Source organism: Aedes albopictus, chromosome 3, assembly GCF_035046485.1.
Source record: "Aedes albopictus strain Foshan chromosome 3, AalbF5, whole genome shotgun sequence".
NCBI classification, from domain to species: domain Eukaryota; kingdom Metazoa; phylum Arthropoda; class Insecta; order Diptera; family Culicidae; genus Aedes; species Aedes albopictus.
In genome coordinates, this window is record NC_085138.1 from 336,172,252 (window position 1) to 336,194,789 (window position 22,538).

The window sequence follows — 22,538 nt, forward strand, 5'->3', positions numbered from 1 at the left end:
ATCTCTGGAGGAATCGCCGGGAGAAATCATGGAGAAATATCCAAAAGAATTCCTGGAAATAATCCCGGAGAAATAACTGAAGGAATCACCTTGGAAATCACCGGAGAAATTGCTGATGGGAGTCATTGAAGAATGCCCGGAGAAATTCCAAGCGGGAGTCGTAAAGAAATTCCTAGTGGAATTCCAGGAAAAATTTTGGAAGGATTTCCTGAAGAAATTCCTAGTGGAATTTCTGGAGAAATTCCTAGTGGAATTTCTGGAGAAATTCCAGGGAATATTTCTAGAGACATCCGCGGAGGAATTTCCAGAGAAATTCCCGGCAGAATTCCTGGAGAAAACAGAGAAGGAATTCCTGGAGAAATTCCCAGAGGAATTCCTGGAGAAGTTCTCAGAGCGTTTTCTGAAAAAAGTCACGGAAGACTTACTGAAGAAAGACTTCCTGGAGAAAATTTTCAGTGGATTTAAAAAAAACGGAAGTGTTCCTGAAGAAATTCCCGAAGGAATTTCTGGGGGAATTCCCGCAGGAATTCCTGGAAGAATTTTAGGAAGATTTCCCGGACAATTTCTTGAAGAAATTTCCGAAGCAATTCCCGGAAACATTTTCGGAGATATTCCTAGAGGAACTCCTAGAAAAATTCTCGGAGAAATCCAGTCTGGAGAAATTCTTGAAGGAATTTCTGAGGAAAATCCCGAATTCATGGTGTAATTTCCGGAGGTACTCATCGAGGTATTCCTGTGGAAAATCTCGGAGGAAATCCGGAGGCATTCCTGGAAAACTCCTGGAGAAATTCCCAGAAGGAGTTTCGGAAGTGGGTTCTAGAGGACATCCTGAAAAATTTTCTTGAAGAATTCCCGGAGAAATTTCCAGAGGAATTCCTAGAGAAATTCCCGGAGAAATTGTTGGAAAAAAATCCGGAAGAGTTCCTGTAGAAGTTCCCGGAAACATTCCCGGAACTAAACGGAGCAATATTGTTGGGTGACAAAATTTGTCTACAGGGGGTCAAAGATGGTGTAGCGAATAACCTAACGAATAAATCACGAATCAAAGACTCAACTATCAGACAGTTTTTAGCTTGCTGAAGAACTTTGTTGAAGACGGCATCATTCTATCTTATCAGGATTCTGAGATATAGAAGTTTGAACATTTTTTACCCTGTCGCCACCTAGCGGACGATTCTCGAACCAAAGACGCCATTGCCAGATAGTTCTTAGTCTGCTGATCAACTTTGCTGAAAACGGCATGCTTGTACCTCATTAGGGTATCGAGATATACGTGTTTGAATTTTCAGACACAAGGCGCCACCTAGCGGATAAATTCCAAACCAAAGACTTTACTATCAGATAGTTCTGAGCTTGCTGAAGAATTTTGCCGAAGACAGCATCATTCTATCTTATCAGGTTTCTGATATATGAGGGTTTGAACATTTTTAACACTGGCGCCGCCTAGCGCCCGAATCACGAACCAAAGTCGCCGTTGCCAGTTAGTTCTTAACCTGCTGAACAAATTCGCCAAAGACACTATACTTCTATCTCATCGGGATCTTGAGATATACTTTGCGCAAAGTATGTGGCCAATTTTGGTACCCCAAGACAATCCGGAATAACTTCACCAAAATCCATCGAAAAACAAAAAAGTTATGACCATTTTTGTGCTTTTCCGAAGGTGGAAAATGTACGTTGGCTGGATGAAGGTTAATGAAAAGTTTATGTTTTTTGACGTTGATAACTAGCTAGTGATTAGATCTTGTGTTCTATTGAATATAACTAGTCACAATTATGCACATTTGATAGATATTAAATTGTGAGAGCTGTCATTGTCAATGGTGGTTACGTCAACTATGCGATTATGGGCAGCATGGTACATTTGGTGCGGGGGTGAATCTTTTTTGACCGCAGTTTCTTCTGGAGCCCATAGTAGGCACGACTTCCACTGATGATGCGCCTTCGTATTTCACGGCTCACGTTATTGTCAGCCGTTAGCAAGGAACCGAGGTAGACGAATTCTTCTACCACCTCGAAAGTATCCCCGTCTATCGTAACATTGCTGCCAAGGCTTGTCCTGTCTCGCTCAGTCCCACCTACCAGCATGTACTTTGTCTTAGCCGCATTCACCACCAGTCGCAGTGACGGCAATTGTCAAATTAAGGTCGTCTGCACCGACGCCCAGCGGCGCCAGCGTCGTTGATTTGTTTCTGTTTTGATAGTCGTATTGACAACCCGAGCGGAATTCTCAGAAATGTATGCTTTCGAAATTCTATTGACCGCTGTCTGCTGAACTTCAACCACCTACTGATACTCAAAATCAGTATTTTCAATTTCAACTGATTCGTTTTAATTAAGCACGATGCAGAAGCAAAAAATGCAGTTGTTTTGCATCACTCACCAAAAGTAACTATAATGCATTGAATTAAGGTAACATATCGGTATTTGCATGCCTAAAACTATAATAAATCAATTGCAAATTGAAATATTCATATTCGAATTCGTCGAGCTGAAGTTCAGCTGAACTGAACTTCAACTGCTGTGCATGACACCACAAGACTCCGCTTTCACTGTCTCGTCTTTTCATTGTCATGTTCATTCTCGGCCTCGTGTCTATGGGTAACTGTGTTTGTTTATTTGTGTTCGTTTTCGCACAAATTGAACATCTTTGTGCTGATTTTTTTCGACACTGAGTCCGACCTTTGCTGCTTCGCGTTTCAGGCTGGTGTACAGTTCTGCCATCGTTCCAAATGTTCTAGCAATAATATTTATCCATGTCATCCGCAAAACAGACAAATTGGCCGGATTTCGTGAAGATCGTACCCCGGCTGTTGAGCCCGGCTCGTCGCATAACACCTTCCAGTGCGATGCTGAATAGTAGGCAGGAAAGTCCATCACCTTGTCGTAGTCCCCGTCGAGATTCGAATGAACTGGATAGTTCACCCGAAATCCTTACGCTGTTCTGCACACCGTCCATCGTTGCTCTTATCAGTCTGGTAAGCTTCCCGGGAAAGCTGTTCTCGTCCATGATTTTCCATAGCTCTGTGCGGTCGATACTGTCGTATGCCGCTTTGAAATCGATGAACAGGTGGTGCGTTGGGACCTGGTATTCACGGCATTTCTGGAGGATTTGCCGTACAGTGAAGATCTGGTCCGTTGTCGACCGGCCGTCGATGAAACCGGCTTGGTAACTTCCCACGAACTCATTTACTTTAGGTGAAAGACGACGGAAAATGATCTGGGAGAGCACTTTGTAGGCGGCATTCAAAATGGTGATCGCTCGAAAGTTCTCACACATTAACTTGTCGCCTTTCTTGTGGATGGGACAGATTATCCCTTCCTTCCACTCCTCCGGTAGCTGTTCGGTTTCCCAGATCTTGACTACTAACTGGTGCAGACAGGTGGCCAACTTTTCCGGGCCCATCTTGATGAGTTCTGCTGCGATACTGTCCTTACCAGCCGCTTTGTTGTTTTTGAGCTGGTGGATAGCATCCTTAACTTCCCTCAGCGTGGGAGTTGGTTCGTTCCCGTCCTCTGCTGCACCAACACAGTCATTTCCTCCGCTACCTTGGTCCTCTGTGCCTACATTCTCTTCGCCATTGAGGTGCTCGTCGAAGTACTGCTTCCACCTTTCGATCACCTCACGTTTGTCCGTCAGGAGGCTCCCGTCCTTATCCCTGCAGATTTCGGCTTGCGGCACGTAGCCTTTGCGGGATGCGTTGAGCTTCTGGTAGAACTTACGTGTTTCTTGTGAACGACACAGCAGTTCCATTTCCTTGCACTCCGCTTCTTCCGGGCGGCGCTTTTACTCCCGGAAGAGACGGGTCTGCTGCTTCCGCTTCTGTCTGTATCGCTCCACATTCTGTCGGGTTCCATGTTGCAGCATTACCGCCCGCGCTGCATCCTTCTCCTCCAGAACCGCTCTGCACTCCTCGTCGAACCAATCGTTTCGTCGACTCCGTTTTACGTACCCGATAGTGCTCTCGGCTACGTTGTTGATGGCTGCTTTGACTGTACTCCAGCAGTCCTCTAAAAGGGCCACATCGAGCACACCCTCGTCCGGCAACGCTGCCTCGAGATTCTGCGCGTATGCGGTGGCGACATCCGGTTACTTCAGTCGCTCTAGATCGTACCGGGGCGGCCGCCGGTACTGTACATTGTTAGTAACGGAGAGTTTTGGGCGCAGTTTAACCATTACCAGGTAGTGATCAGAGTCGATATTAGCGCCACGATAGGTCCTGACGTCGATAATGTCGGAGAAGTGCCGTCCATCAATCAGAACGTGGTCGATTTGCTGGTGTGCGCTGAACTTACCAATCGTCGGTCTGAATTCCTCCTCCTGGCCAACATGAGCGTTTAAAACTCCTATGATGATCTTGACGTCGTGGCTTGGGCAGCGATCGTACTCGCGTTCGAGCTGCGCGTAAAATGCGTCAGTACTTCCGGAGTGTGGGCTGTGCACGTTTCTTAGGCTGAAGTTGAAGAATCGGCCCTTGATCCTCAACCTGCACATTCTTTCGTCGATCGGCCACCAACCGATCACGCGCCTCTGCATATCACCTATCACGATGAAAGCTGTTCCCAGCTCGCGTGTGTTGCCGCAGCTCTGGTAGATGGTATGATTACCTCTAAACGTTCTCACCATGGATCCTGTGCAGCGCTACGATGGCGAACCCGCGGTCCTTCAGTAGATCGGCGAGTATGCGGGTGCTCCCAATGAAGTTGAGAGATCGGCAGTTACACGTACCGAGTTTCCAATCGCAAGTCCTTTTTGTTCGCTGGGGTCGTTGCCGTTGGTCTCGGTTCGTATTATACTGTTGCTGATTTTCCGTTACAGTGGTTTTTTACGGCTGGCTCGTAGGACCTGACACCAACCCCCTACTTTCCGGAGGACCATAGTGCACAGTTGAGCTTTGAGTCCTTCCCTGGCACTCGGACGTAGATCAGCCGCCCCTAACATGGGGATCAGACGCTGTTGTGAGCCGCTCCTCTTGGAGAACAGACGCTCAGGTTTGCCGAAGCAAACCCCCCCTTCCCTGTCAGCCTACGACCAAAGTTCCCACCGGGGTTGGTTACCCGATCTTCCCTAAGGTTGATCATAGTTTCCGGCCGGTACCACGAGGAGGTAGGGATAGGAGTTGCTGGGCAGAGGCTAGTGGATCAAAATGGGATCTGCATTGTGCAGCATACCCAGCCTTTACCGTGCCAAGGCCGGCTCCAGTAGTACGTTATTCTCCATTTGTGACATTTAAGCCACTCTATAAGTAATCATAAACCTGAGATATTTAAAATGAAAAATTTCATCAGTTTTACATCTGTTTGCCAGTGATTTCTCTTTTGAAGTGCGATTACTTGGGTGTGTTTTGTCCGTTTATTTTGGTAGGGAAGTAGAACATTGGCAGGGCTCCTATTTTGGGCACTGTTGGCCGCGCCAACTGGAGGGGATTTCCGAAACGTTAAACCACCACAGGAATTTTTGGTTGGTTAAAATTTCCTTTAATAAACGATTCATTAGTGGATTAAAGACAACAATAAGGATATTGCTTACGTTTAGTGCTCCTATTTTATCGTGTACCACTCTGGCTCTGATGCGAGCTCCTTCCGGTTGAGGCACGTAACTATTATTAAATCGTTTAGGATAGGTTTTTATAGAATTCAACAAATACATTTATGCTCACTTTACCTTTTAGATTTAGCAGTTTCGATTAGGGAAAAAGTTGCATGAATTCAAGTGAACAGCTATAGAAATAAGACCAGCAAATGCACCTAATCAACGATAAGAGTAGTTATTTAATTGATAAGCTAAGGAAACACTTTGAGCATAATTACTTCACATAGTTCAGTGTGGCAGTATCTATGGACTTTAAGAAAATAGTTCTTCACTAAAGAAACTTTTGTAATAAACTATCCGAATGTTTATCTTCTCATAGCAACGATGAATCAGCACATTTAACTTTCATCTACCTATTGCTCTATCAAACCAAACGTCAGTGGCATCAGTCATCAGCAACCGTCCACTGTACTGAAATTGACTTGACCAGGGTATGGTATGGTAGGTGCGCACCGTCCAAATGACGTCACAGGCACTTTTCGACAATAACTCAGCTAATTTTGAACCAATTGTCGCTATTTTTGGAACGTGTAATATCTAGTCATGTACAAAATTTCAAGTCAATTGGTTTGGAATTAACTGAGCTATAACAAAAAGTGCCAAAAATGCCGGCCACTGCTCAATTGGCTTTGGCGAACCGCTTTAAATATTGCTTACAATCCTTGACAACATCTCTTTTACATTTTTGTGCTTTCAAACAAGCTTGAAACCCTAGAACGTATAAACATAACGTCATAATACTAAATTTGGTCATTGAACAGCTTTCTCAGCCCTAATGGATTTCGAACCCACTCACAATCAGCAATAAGCTTTCAGTACTGATATGTTTATCACTAGAAAGGCATGTAGCTCGAGGCACAACGTTTTGCTATCTAACACATTAGTAGCCATCTGAACATTGATGGCAAGATAAGATACTAACTGAAAACGGTATACACTGGAGTGCACTGCTAGACAATTGGCTGGGATAGCCTGTTTTTGTTTATTTCGTAATTCTACGCAAAGCTTAGTCAAGTGTAGTCGTAATAGGTCATAATACCCAAAAGCGTACTCCTATATTCAACTGAATCCTAATTAAATCTACGAGTACAACCTTCAAATCGCAAACGAGGCCCACTCATCAAAAGGCTAACAAAAGCCTTCACGCTCAAATGATCACAAACGCGCGCAGCGGACTCAAGTCTTCCGCGTTGCGGGCGAGCTTCCCCTCCTGGACCAACCGCAATAAATGAATAACCCAACGAGACCATTCACTTTCGGTTTATTCCCGTCTTCCATTCAGTTCAGGCTAGTGAAAACCCTGCAATCGTAAATAGATTGAAGTTGACTGTATCTTTTATTATATCTAACAAAACTGCGACAACAACAATCATATATACCTAGTCGTTACGCGTCACTAACCAACCGATCTCTGTCCGATCTTCTCGTTTCAGAACTTCGAACCCGTTCCAGTGGCGAAAACCTCCTATGGGAAATTCCACACCGGTGATTCGTACATTGTCTTGAATGTAGGGAACTTTTCTGTTTTATGGGCTATTCTTTTCAATATTTAGACTGATGATATATGTAATTCAGTTACATATATCATTGATCTTAAAACTTTAAAAAGGTCGATAAACGTTAGGAAACAGCTCTACCAAAGCGCCTTCTATTCCAGACCAAACAATCCAAGAGTGGCGTCCTCTCCTGGGACATCCACTTCTGGCTCGGCCTGGAGACCAGCCAGGACGAAGCTGGATCGGCCGCCATCCTAAGTGTTCAGCTGGACGATCGGCACAATGGAGCACCGGTGCAGCACCGCGAAGTGCAGGATCACGAGTCGAGTCTATTCCTCAGCTACTTCCCCGGTGGCGTGCGCTATGCTGCGGGCGGCGTAAAGAGCGGTTTCAACGAGGTCGAAACGAACGCCGCCGGCGAGAAGCGTCTCTTCCAGGTCAAGGGTTCGAAAAATGTGCGCGTACGGCAGGTAGCGCTGGGGCTCGCCTCGATGAACAAGGGTGATTGTTACATTTTGGACGGAGGGTACGACATCTACGTGTACGTCGGACCCAGTGCCAAGCGGGTGGAGAAGATCAAGGCCATTAGCGCCGCCTCGCAAATTCGCGACCAAGATCATGCGGGTCGCGCTAATGTGCACATTCTGGGTAGGTTGTTTCCTACTAGTGAGGAAGCTTGTAAATAGTGTAATTTATTTCATCGTTTCTAGATGAGTTTGCCAGTGCGGCTGATCAACAGGAGTTCTTCGATGTTCTTGGCGAGGGATCCGCCGATGAAGTTCCCGAGCAGTCGGAGTGTGATGACACGTACGAGCAAACTGATAGCAAAACCGTTACCTTGTACAAGGTTTCCGATGCTGATGGCAGTCTGAGTATCACTCCCGTAGGGGAGCGGCCCCTCAAGCAGAGCATGCTTGATTCCGACGTAAGATCGTATTATATCACCCTTCTGTTATCAACATGGCTCTAAGCAGGGTTTCATAAAGTGTATGACTGTATGCCCTTAATAATGTTGTTGGCTTTTCAGTCTTCTGGGAGAATCAAAACAACTATACATATGTTTTCTTGATCCGACGTTCCGGTCCTTATTGGACCTTTTTCAAGGATTCGAAAGAGTAGTTGTTGTTTCGTAATCTTGCTTGTTTGAACTGTGAATCGTCATTTGTGTTTTGTGTTTAGTTTCTAGAAATATTATTACTTTAGTTAAACTATTTTAAAAATAAAAGGAATTAATTCTACTGTGTGTCGCACTGGCGCAAAGTCATTTGTAAAAATCGCACCAGTGCGACACACAGCGGAACGGTATTATATTTTTAAACTAGTTTTCCTAAAGTAAAAACATTTCAAGAAAACTAAACACAAATGACAGTTAACAAAACAAAAAAAAACAAGATAACGCAAAAACAACCACTCTTTCGAATCCTTGAAAAAAGTCCAATAAAGACCGAAACGTCGGATCAGGAAAACATACACCCGGTTCTTTTTTTTTTACACTGGTCGTTTTTTTAACCTTTTTCGTGCATTAGCTTGCGCGCACCTCGCTGACCTAGTGCACGTTTAGGGGTCATAATGCACGATTAGGGTTAATCCTATCCATTTGATTTTTTGTCCAGTGTCGGGAATACTCACTTGCTTCTATCTCAGTCCAGAAGCATGCAATCAAAAAATGTAGTTTAATCTAAAAGTTTGCCGAATAAAGTAAAGGTCGCAGACGCATATCAAAACCATGAGAGAACTGTGAGCACAAGGTGAGCATAAATTACACAAATTGTACTCACCTCGTAATCACAGGCTGCAACTTTTCTCAATCTCGTATTGAGATTTTTACGTACAGGTACTCTGCTCACAGTTCTCTCACAACTTTGATATACGTCTGCGACCTTTACTTTATTCGGCAAACTTTTAAATTAAACTACAATCTAATTTTACATCATTTTTTGATAGCATGCTTCTGAACTGAAATAGATAAGCAAGTGAGTATCACTCTTGCAAGTGAGTATTCCCAACACTGTTTTTGTCCACGTAAAGTACTAACCATGTCTACCTGTGTACAAATTTTTATGTGAATTGGTTTAAAATTGACTGAGTTATGACACAAAATAAGACCCGTGCAAAAAAAAAAAAAGAATCGGGTGTAATTGTTTTGATTCTCCCAGAAGACTGAAAAGCCAGAACATAACTAAAGACATCCAACATACAGTCGATCACCTAAGAAACATTTATGGCTGTCTGTAACTGTGTTTTCCTATATATTTTTGGGTTCCATCCACAAGTCATGTACCGCTCTGGAGTAGGCTGCGGCCGATTTTTGAAAAGTTGTTGATACCTGAAATTCGTCAGCTCTTCTGGATTCAAAAAAGAGAAACCTCTGAGTTTGAGCCAAAAAATATTGAGATTTAAAGGTAGCGCAACCGCCTCAAAGATGAATTTCCAAGTAAAAGTGTTCTCACTTCAAATGCCATAACTTTTTACAATTTTTAATCGATTTTCAATATTCTTTTATAAATTTCTCTCAAATTTCGAATAAACTTAAAAAACGCTATTTTTTCCCAAGACACGCAAATTATAATTATGCCTTAAAACTTGATTTTTTCATGTAAAATTAGAGTTTAGAACGATTTTTTGCAAGATTTTACTCCAAATCATATACAAAGCATCATATTTAGGGATATGGAACACAGTAGAGGAAAAAGAACATGAAAATATTATTTAATTCAGAACACTCCAAACATTGAAGTTCAACGCTTCCATGTGATATTTAGAATAGATTTTTTTTAAAGCGCGAAATTAAGCATGGAAACAATTAAAATTTTGGCAAAAGTCTCATTTTTTCATGTAAAATACGTGTTTTTTATATTTATCCATGTTGAAACCATTTAAAAAGGTACAGTTTATTTACAGCATTCTTAGGCAACCAAAATATCTACAAAATCACGTTTAAAGATTTGAAATTGGTCAAGCGGTTTAAAAGATATTGGGCCCTTAAGTTTTTTTTTTCGTTAAATGAGGAAAAAAATTAATGAAATCTTAGAAAAACATATTTTGTGTGACTTTGGAAAAAAAAAATAGTATTCTTCAAGTTTATTCGAAAATCACTTTGTGAGAGTTTCATAAAAATGAAAATTGGAAAAGTTATGGCCTCGGAGTGAGAATACCTCTTTATTACATGAAAATTCAACTTTGAGGCGATTGCGCCACCTTTATATCTCATTATTTTTGGCTCAAACTTAAACGTTTCTCTATTTTCTGTGATTAGAATCCAAAAGAGCTTACGAATTGCAGGTTTCAACAACTTCTGATAAATAAGCCGCAGCCTACCCTGGAGTGAGTATGCCCGTTGCATACAAAAATGTTAGTGCCTATGGGCATTCCTTTGGCAATTGATGTAGAAATTCCTTAGGTAATTTTAAATAAAGGAAATCTTTAAAGCAATTTCTGGGAAATTCCATCGTAAATTCTTAGGGAAATACTTTCGGCATCCTTCAGGATTTCCACTCAATAAAAGAAAAAAAAAACTTTAAAAATGCTTTCATCAACTATTTGGAATGATTCAGGACTTATTAAAAAAAAATCTTCAAGAACGTTTTCACATGTTCTGTACAGTATGACCCATAAAAAATGCGACAGTTTTCAAAGGAATCGTTCTTCCACTTCTACTGATTAACCTTGCATGTATCTTTTGGATAGTATAGTAGAGCCACTAATCTGGATAATAGCAAAGGAACATAGACTGATTTCATGCACATACCTTTGGAAATATAACGTTGAACATATGGATGTTGAAATCGTCCACGCGCCAGAGGCCGTTTTTTAAGGATATAATTTTCTTGCAATTGCTTTCAATCACATTCAATAATTCTTTTTCAAAACAGTACTTTTATGGCTGGATAAGGTATTCAGGAGTTCGTTGGTTCGTCGGACAAGAACGAAAAAAAATATTAGGGGGATTCACTTAACTGCGTAAACTGATTAAACGTCGCGATCACCAAGGCAATCTTTGATTATTTCATTCGCAAAATCATGAAACTTTTCAAATAAGCAGAAAATCATGGCTTATGCAGCAATTTAGTCTGTTTAGTGAGTACCCCTATTAACTTATAAATTAAGAGATATTTTCTGAAAATTGAATTATTTGACAAATGATAATTTTTAGGAAATATTATGTTTTAAGCAAGAAATTGTTTTTAAGTACTTAGGGTCTGTTCCAATTGGAGAATTAAAATTAATTTTCACTTAAACTTGACAGTTCCATAATTATTTCCTTAGGAGAACTGTCAAGTTTAAGTGTCGAACTGTCAAATTTTAGTAAAAATCAATTTTAATTCACCAATTAGAACAGACCCTTACTGCCGGTGGACGCATAAATGTCCCATGTGCAAAAACAGACAATCGAGAAAATCGCGTCCAAAGTTCGAAAAAAATAAATTGTCTCAACTATGAAGTATAAATGCTGAATCGTGTTCTAACATCAACCAATTTTGAATTTGAGCACTAATTTTTGTTTGATAGTTCCATAGGATTTCCAATGGAACGTGACGCTTATGCGTCCACTTTTAAGAATGTTACAAATCGGCCTTGCATTTTTTCAACAATTTTCGGAACAAACTACCAATTTTTATTTCCCCATATGATAGTACCCCATGATACATGGTCATGGGCTGCAAAATCTCAATATTGCCAAAAATGCACATGGGATAATTATGCTTCCACCGGCAGCTTAGTATTTGTACCTATCATAACGGTAGGTTTATATGCCTTCATCGGCAAAAAAATGTTTTGAAAAATGTTCAAACAGTGTTAAGTTTTTTAATTATTTATCTTAAATACGGGTTTTAATATGTAGCACCTTTTTTAGTTTTTGTTTCTTAAACATTTGAAATAATTTTTAAAATATTTTTCAAACATGGGCGTATTAAAGAGTACATATTTTTTCAAGGTTTCCATGTGTTTAAATGTTTTTATCTTAGTTCATTTTGCTCTGAAAATTAGAGGAAAACTTGATTATATTTAGAAATTTCTAACAATTATAAGGTATCCCATACACGTAACCAATGAATATTTTGACAAAAATTTTAGAGATCCTGTATGACAATGACCTCCTTATTGTATCCTAATCCAAAAAAGTTTAATCCATTAGTATTATTTCATTAAAAATCATCAAATACCGCAAAAAAATGGAATGTCGCTTTTTTATGGGTCATACTGTACTAGAATTCCTTCATCGATTCGTTCAGAACTGTTTCCAACTGTGTCCCTCAAAAGCACGGGGCCCTGAATATTTAAATTATTGCATCCTCAGGATTCTCAGTAACTAATGAGCATATCCAGCCCCAAAACTTGAAAAATATTTCATTTGTTAATGCGCACATTGCATTGTCGTGAGTCATAAACTTTTGAATATTTTAAAGACTTATCGAAAAAAATAGAAAGAAAAAATCATCGCACATGTTAGATGCCATATGATTCCAATTTTCCAATATTCTAAAATCCTTACCCTTCTATTTTTTTTATTTTTTTTTTCAAAGCTGTTCGCCTAGGATGTTCAAATATTGCTTACTTTTTTTTCTTTTTTTTTAATTTTTCAACGATTTACAAAACAAGCAAAAGGAAGCAGTTTTTTGGTATAGTATCCAATGAAAAAATATGCATATTTTTTCCTACATATAATCGTTCTCAAGCTACAGCAAATTCAAAATGAAAAAAAAATATTTAAAAAATGTATTAGACCTTGAAGAATGTTATTCGTGTTAATAACACACAAACGCATGTACACTTTATTTTATTTTTTTTTATTTAATATTTAATCATGGTTAAGCTTCGTAAACAGACGTAACAGACGTAACACTTGCAAAATTTCCATCGACCACGCTTTTAACGATCATTTTAAATTTTCATAGTTGTGGCTTTCACAACCAGAGGCGAACATATCGTTTTTCTATGCGTTTGACGTTTCACACTAGCGCCTTCTGTTGACGATATTGCCCAACACAGTGATTCGTGCAACTTTTCCACCCGGTGATGGTAGTGTGAACTGGGCGATGGATTTCCATGAAAACCGTTCAAGGTATTACGTCTGTTTGTCTGTGCTAAAAGTGTTTGTTATATTGAAATGATATCTTCGAAGATGTTTCAAAGTGTTTGTATGACTTTCACAAATGCATTCACGAAAGTTAATGAAGGTCATATGATTTCAATTTTCCAAAAACCTTACCTTTCGATTTTTATACATATTATTTTTCTGCAAAATGCTGCCTTCCAACCTCAACCTAGAATGGTTAAACTATTTTTTATCGATTTCATAGGTATATTATTTCGATTTCCAAAACAAGCAAAAAATCATTTTTTAAACAATATTTTATATCAAACATCAAATTATAGAATTTCTTGATTTTTCGATTTCCAAATCAAGCAAAAAACAATGTTTCAACAGATTTCGACATCAAAAATAGATTCTACACACAAATTCCAATAAAAAAAACATATAATTGTTCGTCTACTTTGAACCGTTCTCAAGAAACAGAAAACTCAATAAATAAAGAAATTAAAAAAAAAAACTGGACCTTGTATTCAAAACTATTTCAAAATTCACATATGTGAAGCGGATCTGCTGTGATGGTTAGAACACTTGATTATCACGCCGAGGACCTGGGATCGAATCCCACTCCCGACAAACTCACAAAATGTGAGTTCTTCCTTCGGAAGGGAAGTAAGACCCGAGATGAACTAGCCTAGGGCTAAAAATCTCGTTAAAACAGATAAAAAAAACATATGTGAAAAAGAATTGATCATTTTTAACTAAATGAAATTTTGAATAACATTTCCAAACATCCCGTACAATTTTCTTGTTTTTTTTATCCGCCATAACTTAAGTACGACTCAGTATAGGAATTATGAAAAAAAAAACAATTTATCGTAAGTGTTACGGAGAATCTATTTCTGGAATTAAAAATATGTATATATTTTTTATCGTTGTGCTTGTTTTAAAAATCGATAAAAAATGAAATTCGAGAAAAATAGTTGCATTTGATCACCCTTGGCTTGGAAGTCAGTTTTCAACAGAAAAATTAAGAAAAAAAACGATGGGCACTGTTTTTGGAAAATTGAAACTACAGTCAGGGCCGGATCTAAGGGGGTCTCGGGGAGGCCCGGGCCCCGGGCCCCCACATTTTAAGGGCCCCCACAAAACCCTTTTTTGGTTGCTTACATTAACTTAATTTTTCATATTGCTCAAGTACTGTTCGAAAATAAAGAAAAAAAATTTTTGCTCCTCTCCCGAGGTGCCCCCATATCCGTTCGGGCCCCGGGCCCCCACAATCCTTAATCCGGGCCTGACTACAGTGTATCAAATAATTGTCCGTACAGCACTTTTTTTCCGTCAAAATCATTTTTCACTCAAATGTGCAGAACTTTTTCATACGTCAACCAAAAACTCTGCAATGTTGGCCAATCTTAAACTATATCAGAAAGACAAAAGAATAGACTCGAAAATAAAAGTTCTCCGATATTGCTCAAATTTGGTAGGAATGATCGTTACCGAAAATAATTAGAACCGTATTTTTTTTTTTGTTTCGCTGTCATAACTTTTGAACCAATTGACCGATTTCCATTTTTTTTTTCACGAATGAAAAGATGGTTAGTTCTAGATTTAGTAAAAAATATCGTGAAACAAAATTAGTTTATTTTAATATGCAAAAATGATCAAAATATCAGTTTTTTATAGTTTTCACAATGTTGGGCCACAACAACAATATTTTTTAATATTTTTTTAACGAAAGTTCAACTATTTTCACATAATATACAAAAAAAAACAGAAATGTTCATCAAGTCGTTTTTGAGCTGCATTTTTTTTTTTAAATTTCATGTTTTGTGCTCATACGCGTATAGACGGTAGGAAATAACTTTGCGTCTCCATCACTTAAAAAAATGCCGTTTATTTTTATTTTATATAGGGTGACAATGGGTATTATCGGCAGGTTTGTTCTCTTCGTCATGGGTTTTTTTGTCAGCCAAAGTGCCTGAAAGTTGGCCATATAACTCAGCTTAGTTGGGAAGGATTTGAGACCAACTCTGAGTTCAAAACCCCAAAGACGAAGAGAACAAAACGGCCGAGAATAGATAATTTCCCCTATAAACTGCTACTGTGTGAATTTCAGTTAGTGAAAAAATACCAGCGAATTCGCCTGCAGCAGAGTGATAATCCTCAAAGATTTGCTTCAGGCATTCCTTCAGAAGTTTCTTCTGGATTCCTCCATAAATTCCTTCTGATTTTACTACGGAAAGTTTCTTCCCAGATTCCTCCTAGAGTTCTTTCTAAGATTCATTCAGGAGCTCCTTCTGAAATTCCTCCAAGAGTGCCTTCAGAGATGTATCTAAAAGTTCTTTCTAAGATTTCTCCAGAGGTTCTTTCGAGGGACCCCCAGAAGTTACAGAAGTTGCTGAAATTACTCCAACAGTTTCGTGTTCCCCCAGAAATTAAATCCGAGAATCTACAAGAAGTTTCTTTTTGGATTCGTTAAGAAATTCCTTGGGATTTCCTTTTTTTTAAGAATTCTTCCAGCAGTTCGTTCTGGCACTGCTTCAAAAGTTTCTTCTGTGATTTTTCAAAGAGCTTTGGAATTCCTAAAGGAGTTTCTCATAGTCTTTCTTGGATTCTTCCAGAAGCTCATTCGAGGATTTCCTCAGAAGTTTCTTCGCAAAACCCCTTGAAGTTCCTTCTGAGATTCCTCCAAAATTGATTTATCCAAGAGTTCCTTCAAAGATTCATCCTTCAATCGTGATTTTGAATAAAATTTAAAAAAATAAAATAATACAAACGGCATTTTTAAGTGATGGAGACGCATGGTCCTTTCATACCTGCCATACGCTCAGAACTATAGATAGTAAACAAAGATCCACGGACACCGCTGACTAAAATGTTTCAAGCGTGTAAGTAGTAATGTTCAAGAGTACGACGATTGAAAATGACGTCATGCGCTCCATTGATGTTATTCAAATCGTGACGTCATGCTCGTTTGGATACAGATTTTGACAGTTCGTTTACTCTACTATCTATACTCAGAATTTTTCAATAAAAAAATGCAGCTCCAAAACCACTTGAAGAGCATTTCCAATTTTTTGATATGTTATGTAAAAATAGATGAACTTTCGTTAAAAAAATTAAAAAAGTATAGTCGTTGTGGTCCAACATTGTGAAAATCATAAAAAAAAAACTGATATTTTGACCATTTTTTGCATATTAAAGTTAACTAATTTTATTTCACGATGTATTTTTCTTAAATCTAGGACTAACAGTCTTTTCATCCGTGAAAAAAGATTGAAAATCTGAATTGATTGGTTCAAAAGTTATGATATTTTTATTTTCAAACCGTCATAATCATATGAGAAATGTCGTTTTTTCTACAGAATTTGAGCAACTTTTATTTTTATTTTTGAGTCTAAAGCCTGTATCCGCAATAATCGGGACACAAAAGTACGGCAGTAACTCTGTACTGAATCAATAAAAATTGGCCAAAAACTAACTGAGAACTCTTTGGTGTATGTTTATTATTTGTGCAAAATTTCATAAAAATCGATGCATTACTTTTAACTGTGGATGAGAAACACACAGACGACGTTTTTAAGATTTTGTACAATCATCACCAATTTTCATTCGCATACTAGATGGTTCTTTTCCGCTACAATTCAAAGTTCTGTGAGGATAATTATGAAACTTCGTGAGCAGTTGTGATACTTATAGAGACACTTTCTTGCAAAATTTCATCAACTTTTATCAATTGGATTGAAAATTACTGGTGTTGATAGGGGATAGTGTTAGTGAAAATGTTTCATGTTTTTTATGTGCAATGTTTGCCCATTCATAACTTTTGAATATCTCTGTCAATTTTCATGAAATTTTCACAGAAGGTAGTTGATTATGTGTATATTATGCATGCAAAATTTGATGATTATTGGTGTAGTACTTCCAACAATACAATCGAAACAATAAGGGGTGCTCACTAATTGTTGTCTGAAGGGCTAAAATCACGGTCAGCCCCAATATATGTTTTGACTATAAAATTGTTGATAGTGCATCGATTTTTTTTTGAAATTTTGCCTATGTAAGTAAAGTAGATTGAGAGGTTTGTGTTCAAAATTTCAGTTATTTCCTTTATCAAATTCAAAAGATACAGCGCTGACAAGCTAAACCAGGGGCTGTACAAAATTCAAATGCTCGCGTTCTACTGTTTCATTGCTACAACAAAAGGTACTTCACCGATTCACATGAAATTTTGCAGGTGAAATAAACACATCTTAAGATATTATCAGGCAAAATTTGAGCAATTTTAATGTATCTATTGCAGAGTTACAGCCATATTTCAATGTCCCGATTATTGCGGATACAGGCTTTATTTCTTTTTCATGGATTGACTGATATACTAAAGCTCCATTATTGGCTAAATTTTGAGCGAGATCGAAGAAGTTTTCTAAAAGTTATGGAACTTTTGGTAAACTTGTCCGTTTATTGAACAAAATGTCAATACTCTAATTGATTGATTGATTTATTTTTATCATAGAAACTTTCAGCCTTTGGCTGGTTCATCTCTGTTAAAACTCTATGTCAAAGAATTGAAGATGAAATATTTTCAAACTTTATTTAGGTAGCACTAACACAAGTAAATTTAATACGCAATCTTGTAAGGGTTCATTAACAAATGTCATAACGCTAAAATTGGTCGTTTTCAACACCCACCCACCCCTTCGTAACACTGTTTATATGGGGAAAATTTTATTTTGTTCGAGCTGTAACACCATGAAGGACACCCACCCACCCCCTGTCATAAGACATTTGTGAACAAGCCCTAAGGGAAGGGAGAATTTGTTCAGGGCCTGATTTAGGAGGGAGCAAGTAGGGCCATGATCCGGGCTCCCACATCTGAGGGGCTTCATGAAAAAATGTAAAAAAATAAAGTAAACTTCACCGAAAGAATATAAAGCAAAAAAACAATAGGGCAAGACAAATTTCTTGATTGGATTTTTATTGTAACTATTTCCAATTATTATCTAATGACGAAATGTGTGTGATATGTTCTGGATTTATTTATGCATTATTTATAAATAATTTATAAATTTATAAATAAGCTATCTATTCAGCATGTTACTCTTCCCTCAAAACTAGTTATGCAATGTTTTATGTTATTAGTCAATCATGTGCAATTACATAATATATTTTACCGGAAATCCAGGAGAAAATCTTCGGCCGAAATCTTGAAATTCTCTAAAACCCTCTCACATGGAGAGCCAAAACGTTTCGGCTGAATACACGATAATTCCTGCCAAAACTTATTGAACATATTTTGTAAAATTCTCTCCGGAGTTGCTGGAAAAATTGCAGGAATATGCTTATTTGTTTCCATCTGATATTTTTGCAGATATTTTTGAGAATTTCAATCGAATACCAGAACTGTTGAAACATTCTTCTCAAGCAATAATTTAAAGTGGATTTTTTTGAAAAGTTACGTACCGAATATCAAAAATATGATTGTGTTATTAGAAAATTATACTTAACTTATTGAAGAAATTGTTGAATAAATTTGTGGAAAAATACTTTTATATCTTTGGAGAATTAAAATAGTTTTGTGAACATGTTTTGCAGGACATGATTACAAAACCAAACGACTAAAAGTTTGTTCAAGATTTCATCCAAAGATTTTTTAGAAATTTCACAGAAAGTTCTTTGAAAAAATGAATCTGAAATTCCATCAAGAATTCAGCATAGATTACCGCATAAATAGATAGCATAGATTTTCTATTAGATATTCCACTGAACACTATAATATGTGAAATTTTACGTGAAGTTTCGCCTGAAGTTTTGTTGAAAATGCATTTAGAAAATTACCCGAAGTTTGATTAATTGCGTTAGAATAGTTTATGCTTAAGATTCAAGCATCCATCCTCACTTTTCGAAAATAGAAAAGCATTTTTCTTTTAGAAATAATTTATTTTATTTTTTCCGATTTACGCCACACGGAACACTGATTACAATTTAAATTTGTCCTGGAGGAGTTCCATGTGGTCCCATAGAAATCCCTGGAGGGCTCAGGAGTGTTTTAGGGACTCTCAGGAGATCCCCGGGGCTTTTCAGGGTGTTTCAGGCGGTTTCAGAAGGGATTTCAGGGAGTCTCAGGGGGTTTCAAGAAGGGTTGCAAAGGCTCTTAGGAGTCTTAGGGGTATAAGGAGGATTTAGGAGATCTCAGGTGGTTTGAGGGGTTCTCAGGGAGTCTAAGAGGGATCCGATACGCCAGATAGACCGTCACCTCAGATTGGGAAGGACTTTTCTTACCCCTTTATCGTAAGAAGTGATTCTTAAGGACTCTTGGGACTTTCAGCTTTTGGGAAATTAGCATGGCCCGTAACAGCTTGAGAAACACTTAGTTTTGCAACGCCACTATATTGTAATGATACTTCTTGAGATGCAGAATCTGAAAACCATTTTTACTTTCTCATTGCACTTTAGATTCTTGAGAAATTAGAACGATCCGTGACCCCAGATTGGAAACCTCTCAGCTTTACAACACCGCTTTATTGCTATTTATGTTTCTACAGACCTAGAATTCAAAAACAATTCACACCTTTTCCTTGGACTTTTGTTTCTTGCAAAATCATCATCAATTTCAACGACTTGAAATATTATCTGATACTCTCGTCAAAAATCTTTTACAGAGTTCACAGGAAATTCATTGATTGAAATCATAATTTCTATTCAAAACTCGTCAAAATCCTCTAAAATATCTTCAACAATTGCCGGAGAAAATCCTGAAGGAACTGCAGAAGGGATGCCTTGAAAAAAAAATCTTTGAAGATTTTTGGAAATATCTTTGATTCACAAAAGAGTTTTAGGAATCTTCCCATAATCGTTCACAATTCAGAAAACATTTATGTTCTTTTAGACTTATTTCTGATAGAGTTCCTGGAGAAATTCCTTTAGACTTTCCAACTATATTCGGCGGGAGCACATGAGAAGTCTGAGGAGGAATTCTTGGAAGATTACCAATAGCAATATTTTGACGAGCTCCTGAAATAATTGGAGAAATCTCTAGCGGAACTCTTGAACGGATACATGAGTCTCTTAACTAAATCCTGGGAAAATTTCTGAAGCATTCCGTACAGCAAACTCTAGAAATTTCAAAAGGAAAAGCGGTTGGAACTATTCTTGGAAGCATGTCTCACGGAACTCAGAGAAAACGCCTGTAAGAATCTTGGGAGGACACCACGAATATATCTCTAGGAGAATTCCTTAAGAGATATCTATAAGAATATCTGGAGTAATTCGTGGAATTTTTGGAGAAACTCTAGAAGGACTTCGTTGACGAATCACTAGAGGAGTTTCTGGAAAAAATCTCTGGAGAAATTCCTGGAAGAATCTCTGAAAAAAATACTGAGAGACCCTTGGAAGAGTTCCTAGAAGAGTCCTGGAATCCTAAATTCCCGGAATCTATGACGAACTCTCTAGGTTAATTCCTGGGGTTATCTTCGGAGAGATTCATAGAAGAATCCCTTATTCCTTTAATAATTCCTGATTGAATCTCTGTAACTAATTCTAGAGGAATCTTTAGAAGAACTTTTCAACACCTCTGTGGTGGAGTCTCTGAAGGAATTTCTAAGAATGACAGAATTCCTAAACAAGATTATTGAAAGATTGTTGGGAGAAAATGTTAGAGGAATGCTTTAATTAATGTTTGGGGGTTCTATTGAGAAATTCTTAGATGGATCTGCGAAGAAATTCGTCGAGGTATCTCTGGAGGAATTACTGAAGGAATAGCTGGAAGTGCTTTTGCAAGAATCTCAGGAGGAATGTTTGAAAGAATCCTGAGATAATTTGTGGAAGATACTATGGATGAATATCTGAATGAACCCTTGGGGATACATGTAGCTACCGTACTAGAATCGCACTACGCCATCCTTTATTTTGGCAAAAAATTGGAAATTTCAAAAGTTCAGCATTTCTCAATGATTCTTTTAGCTAAAAATACAATCAGGTCTTACTTTCTCATTTTTGAACGATTTCTTCAGTAATGTTTCCAGAACTTCCTTCGGTAACCTGCTTAAAGTTCCTAATGTAAACTACCATAGGGTTCCGCTGAAGTGAGTCCGCTTCTTATATTAAAATAAGATTGAAAAATTCTGAAAACAGAATGTTACAGCCATAAATTTAAGATCGTATTCACTTCGTGCTAGTTGGTAACGGAACATTTACAAAAACAATACCCATATATTTAACTGCCACTTTTCAGCAGGACTGCTTCATTCTGGACACGGGAGCATCGGGAATCTTCGTTTGGGTCGGCAAGGGTGCCACATCCCAGGAACGGTCGCAATCCATGATCAAGGCACAGGAGTTCATCACGACCAAGGGCTACCCCATGCACACGCAGGTTCACCGCGTCATAGAGAACGGAGAAACGACTGACTTCAAGCAGTACTTTGCCAGCTGGCAAGACAAAGGAATCAACCACAGCCACCTGATCAAGGCCGCCATGGACGAGGACAGTTCCGTGGACGGCGGCGAAGAGCGGGAATTCGACCCGGAGATTCTGCACATGTTCAAGAAGAATGGCGGTCGAGCCCTTGGGTTCATGCCGGACAATGGCCAAGGTGAAGCGGAAGTTTGGCGAGTGGAAAACTTTGACCTGGTTCCTGTAGAACCGCACACTTATGGAATGTTCTTCGGAGGTGATTCGTACGTGATCAAGTACGAATACCAAAACAAACGGGGTGGTCATGGGTTCATCATCTACTACTGGCAAGGTAAGCAATCATCAATTGATGAAAAGGCTACTGCTGCTATGCATGCCGTTCGTTTGGATGACGAGTTGAACGGTAAGGCCGTTCAGGTTCGGGTGACTCAAGGAAACGAGCCGCGTCATTTCTTGAAGATCTTCAAGGGTAAATTGATCATCTTCACCGGTGGTCACGCTTCCGGTTTCAAAAACATCCACGATCATGACACTTACGATGTTGATGGAACTCGCCTGTTCCGAATCCGTGGTACTTGCTCGGATGACGTACGAGCTGAACAGATGCCGGAGACAGCTAGCTCCCTGGCTTCCGACGATGTTTTCATCCTGGAAACACCTTCGGCCACCTACATCTGGCATGGTGTGGGAGCTTCCGATTTAGAGAAAGACATGGCAGCAAACATTGTAGCAATGATCTCTCCTGACGCAAGCCCGCAGATTATCGATGAAGGCTCTGAACCCGCTGAATTCTGGGCAGCACTTGGCGGAGAAGGTGACTACGATCGTGAACTGGATCCAACCGGAGCTCCGTTCCTGACTCCGCGTCTGTTCCACTGCAGAATTCTGTTCAACAAACGGCTTCGCGTCGAGGAAGTTCCACACTTCGAACAGGAAGTAAGTAGCATTCAATACTATTTCTTTGTATTAGTAGACTGTAACATCAATCAACTCACT

At 38.8% G+C, this 22,538-nt stretch overlaps 1 protein-coding gene across 1 annotated transcript in view; it reads left to right on the top strand.

Annotated features, from left to right (window-relative positions):
- The window catches only part of LOC109401602 (gelsolin), a 58,359-nt gene that overhangs the window by 35,018 nt on the left and 803 nt on the right, over nt 1–22,538 (top strand). The window contains exons 5-8 of the mRNA XM_062858065.1: nt 7,027–7,101; nt 7,251–7,737; nt 7,800–8,014; nt 21,360–22,478. Coding sequence (XP_062714049.1) covers nt 7,027–7,101; nt 7,251–7,737; nt 7,800–8,014; nt 21,360–22,478 — 1,896 coding nt within the window. The remainder of the gene's footprint in view (nt 1–7,026; nt 7,102–7,250; nt 7,738–7,799; nt 8,015–21,359; nt 22,479–22,538) is intronic.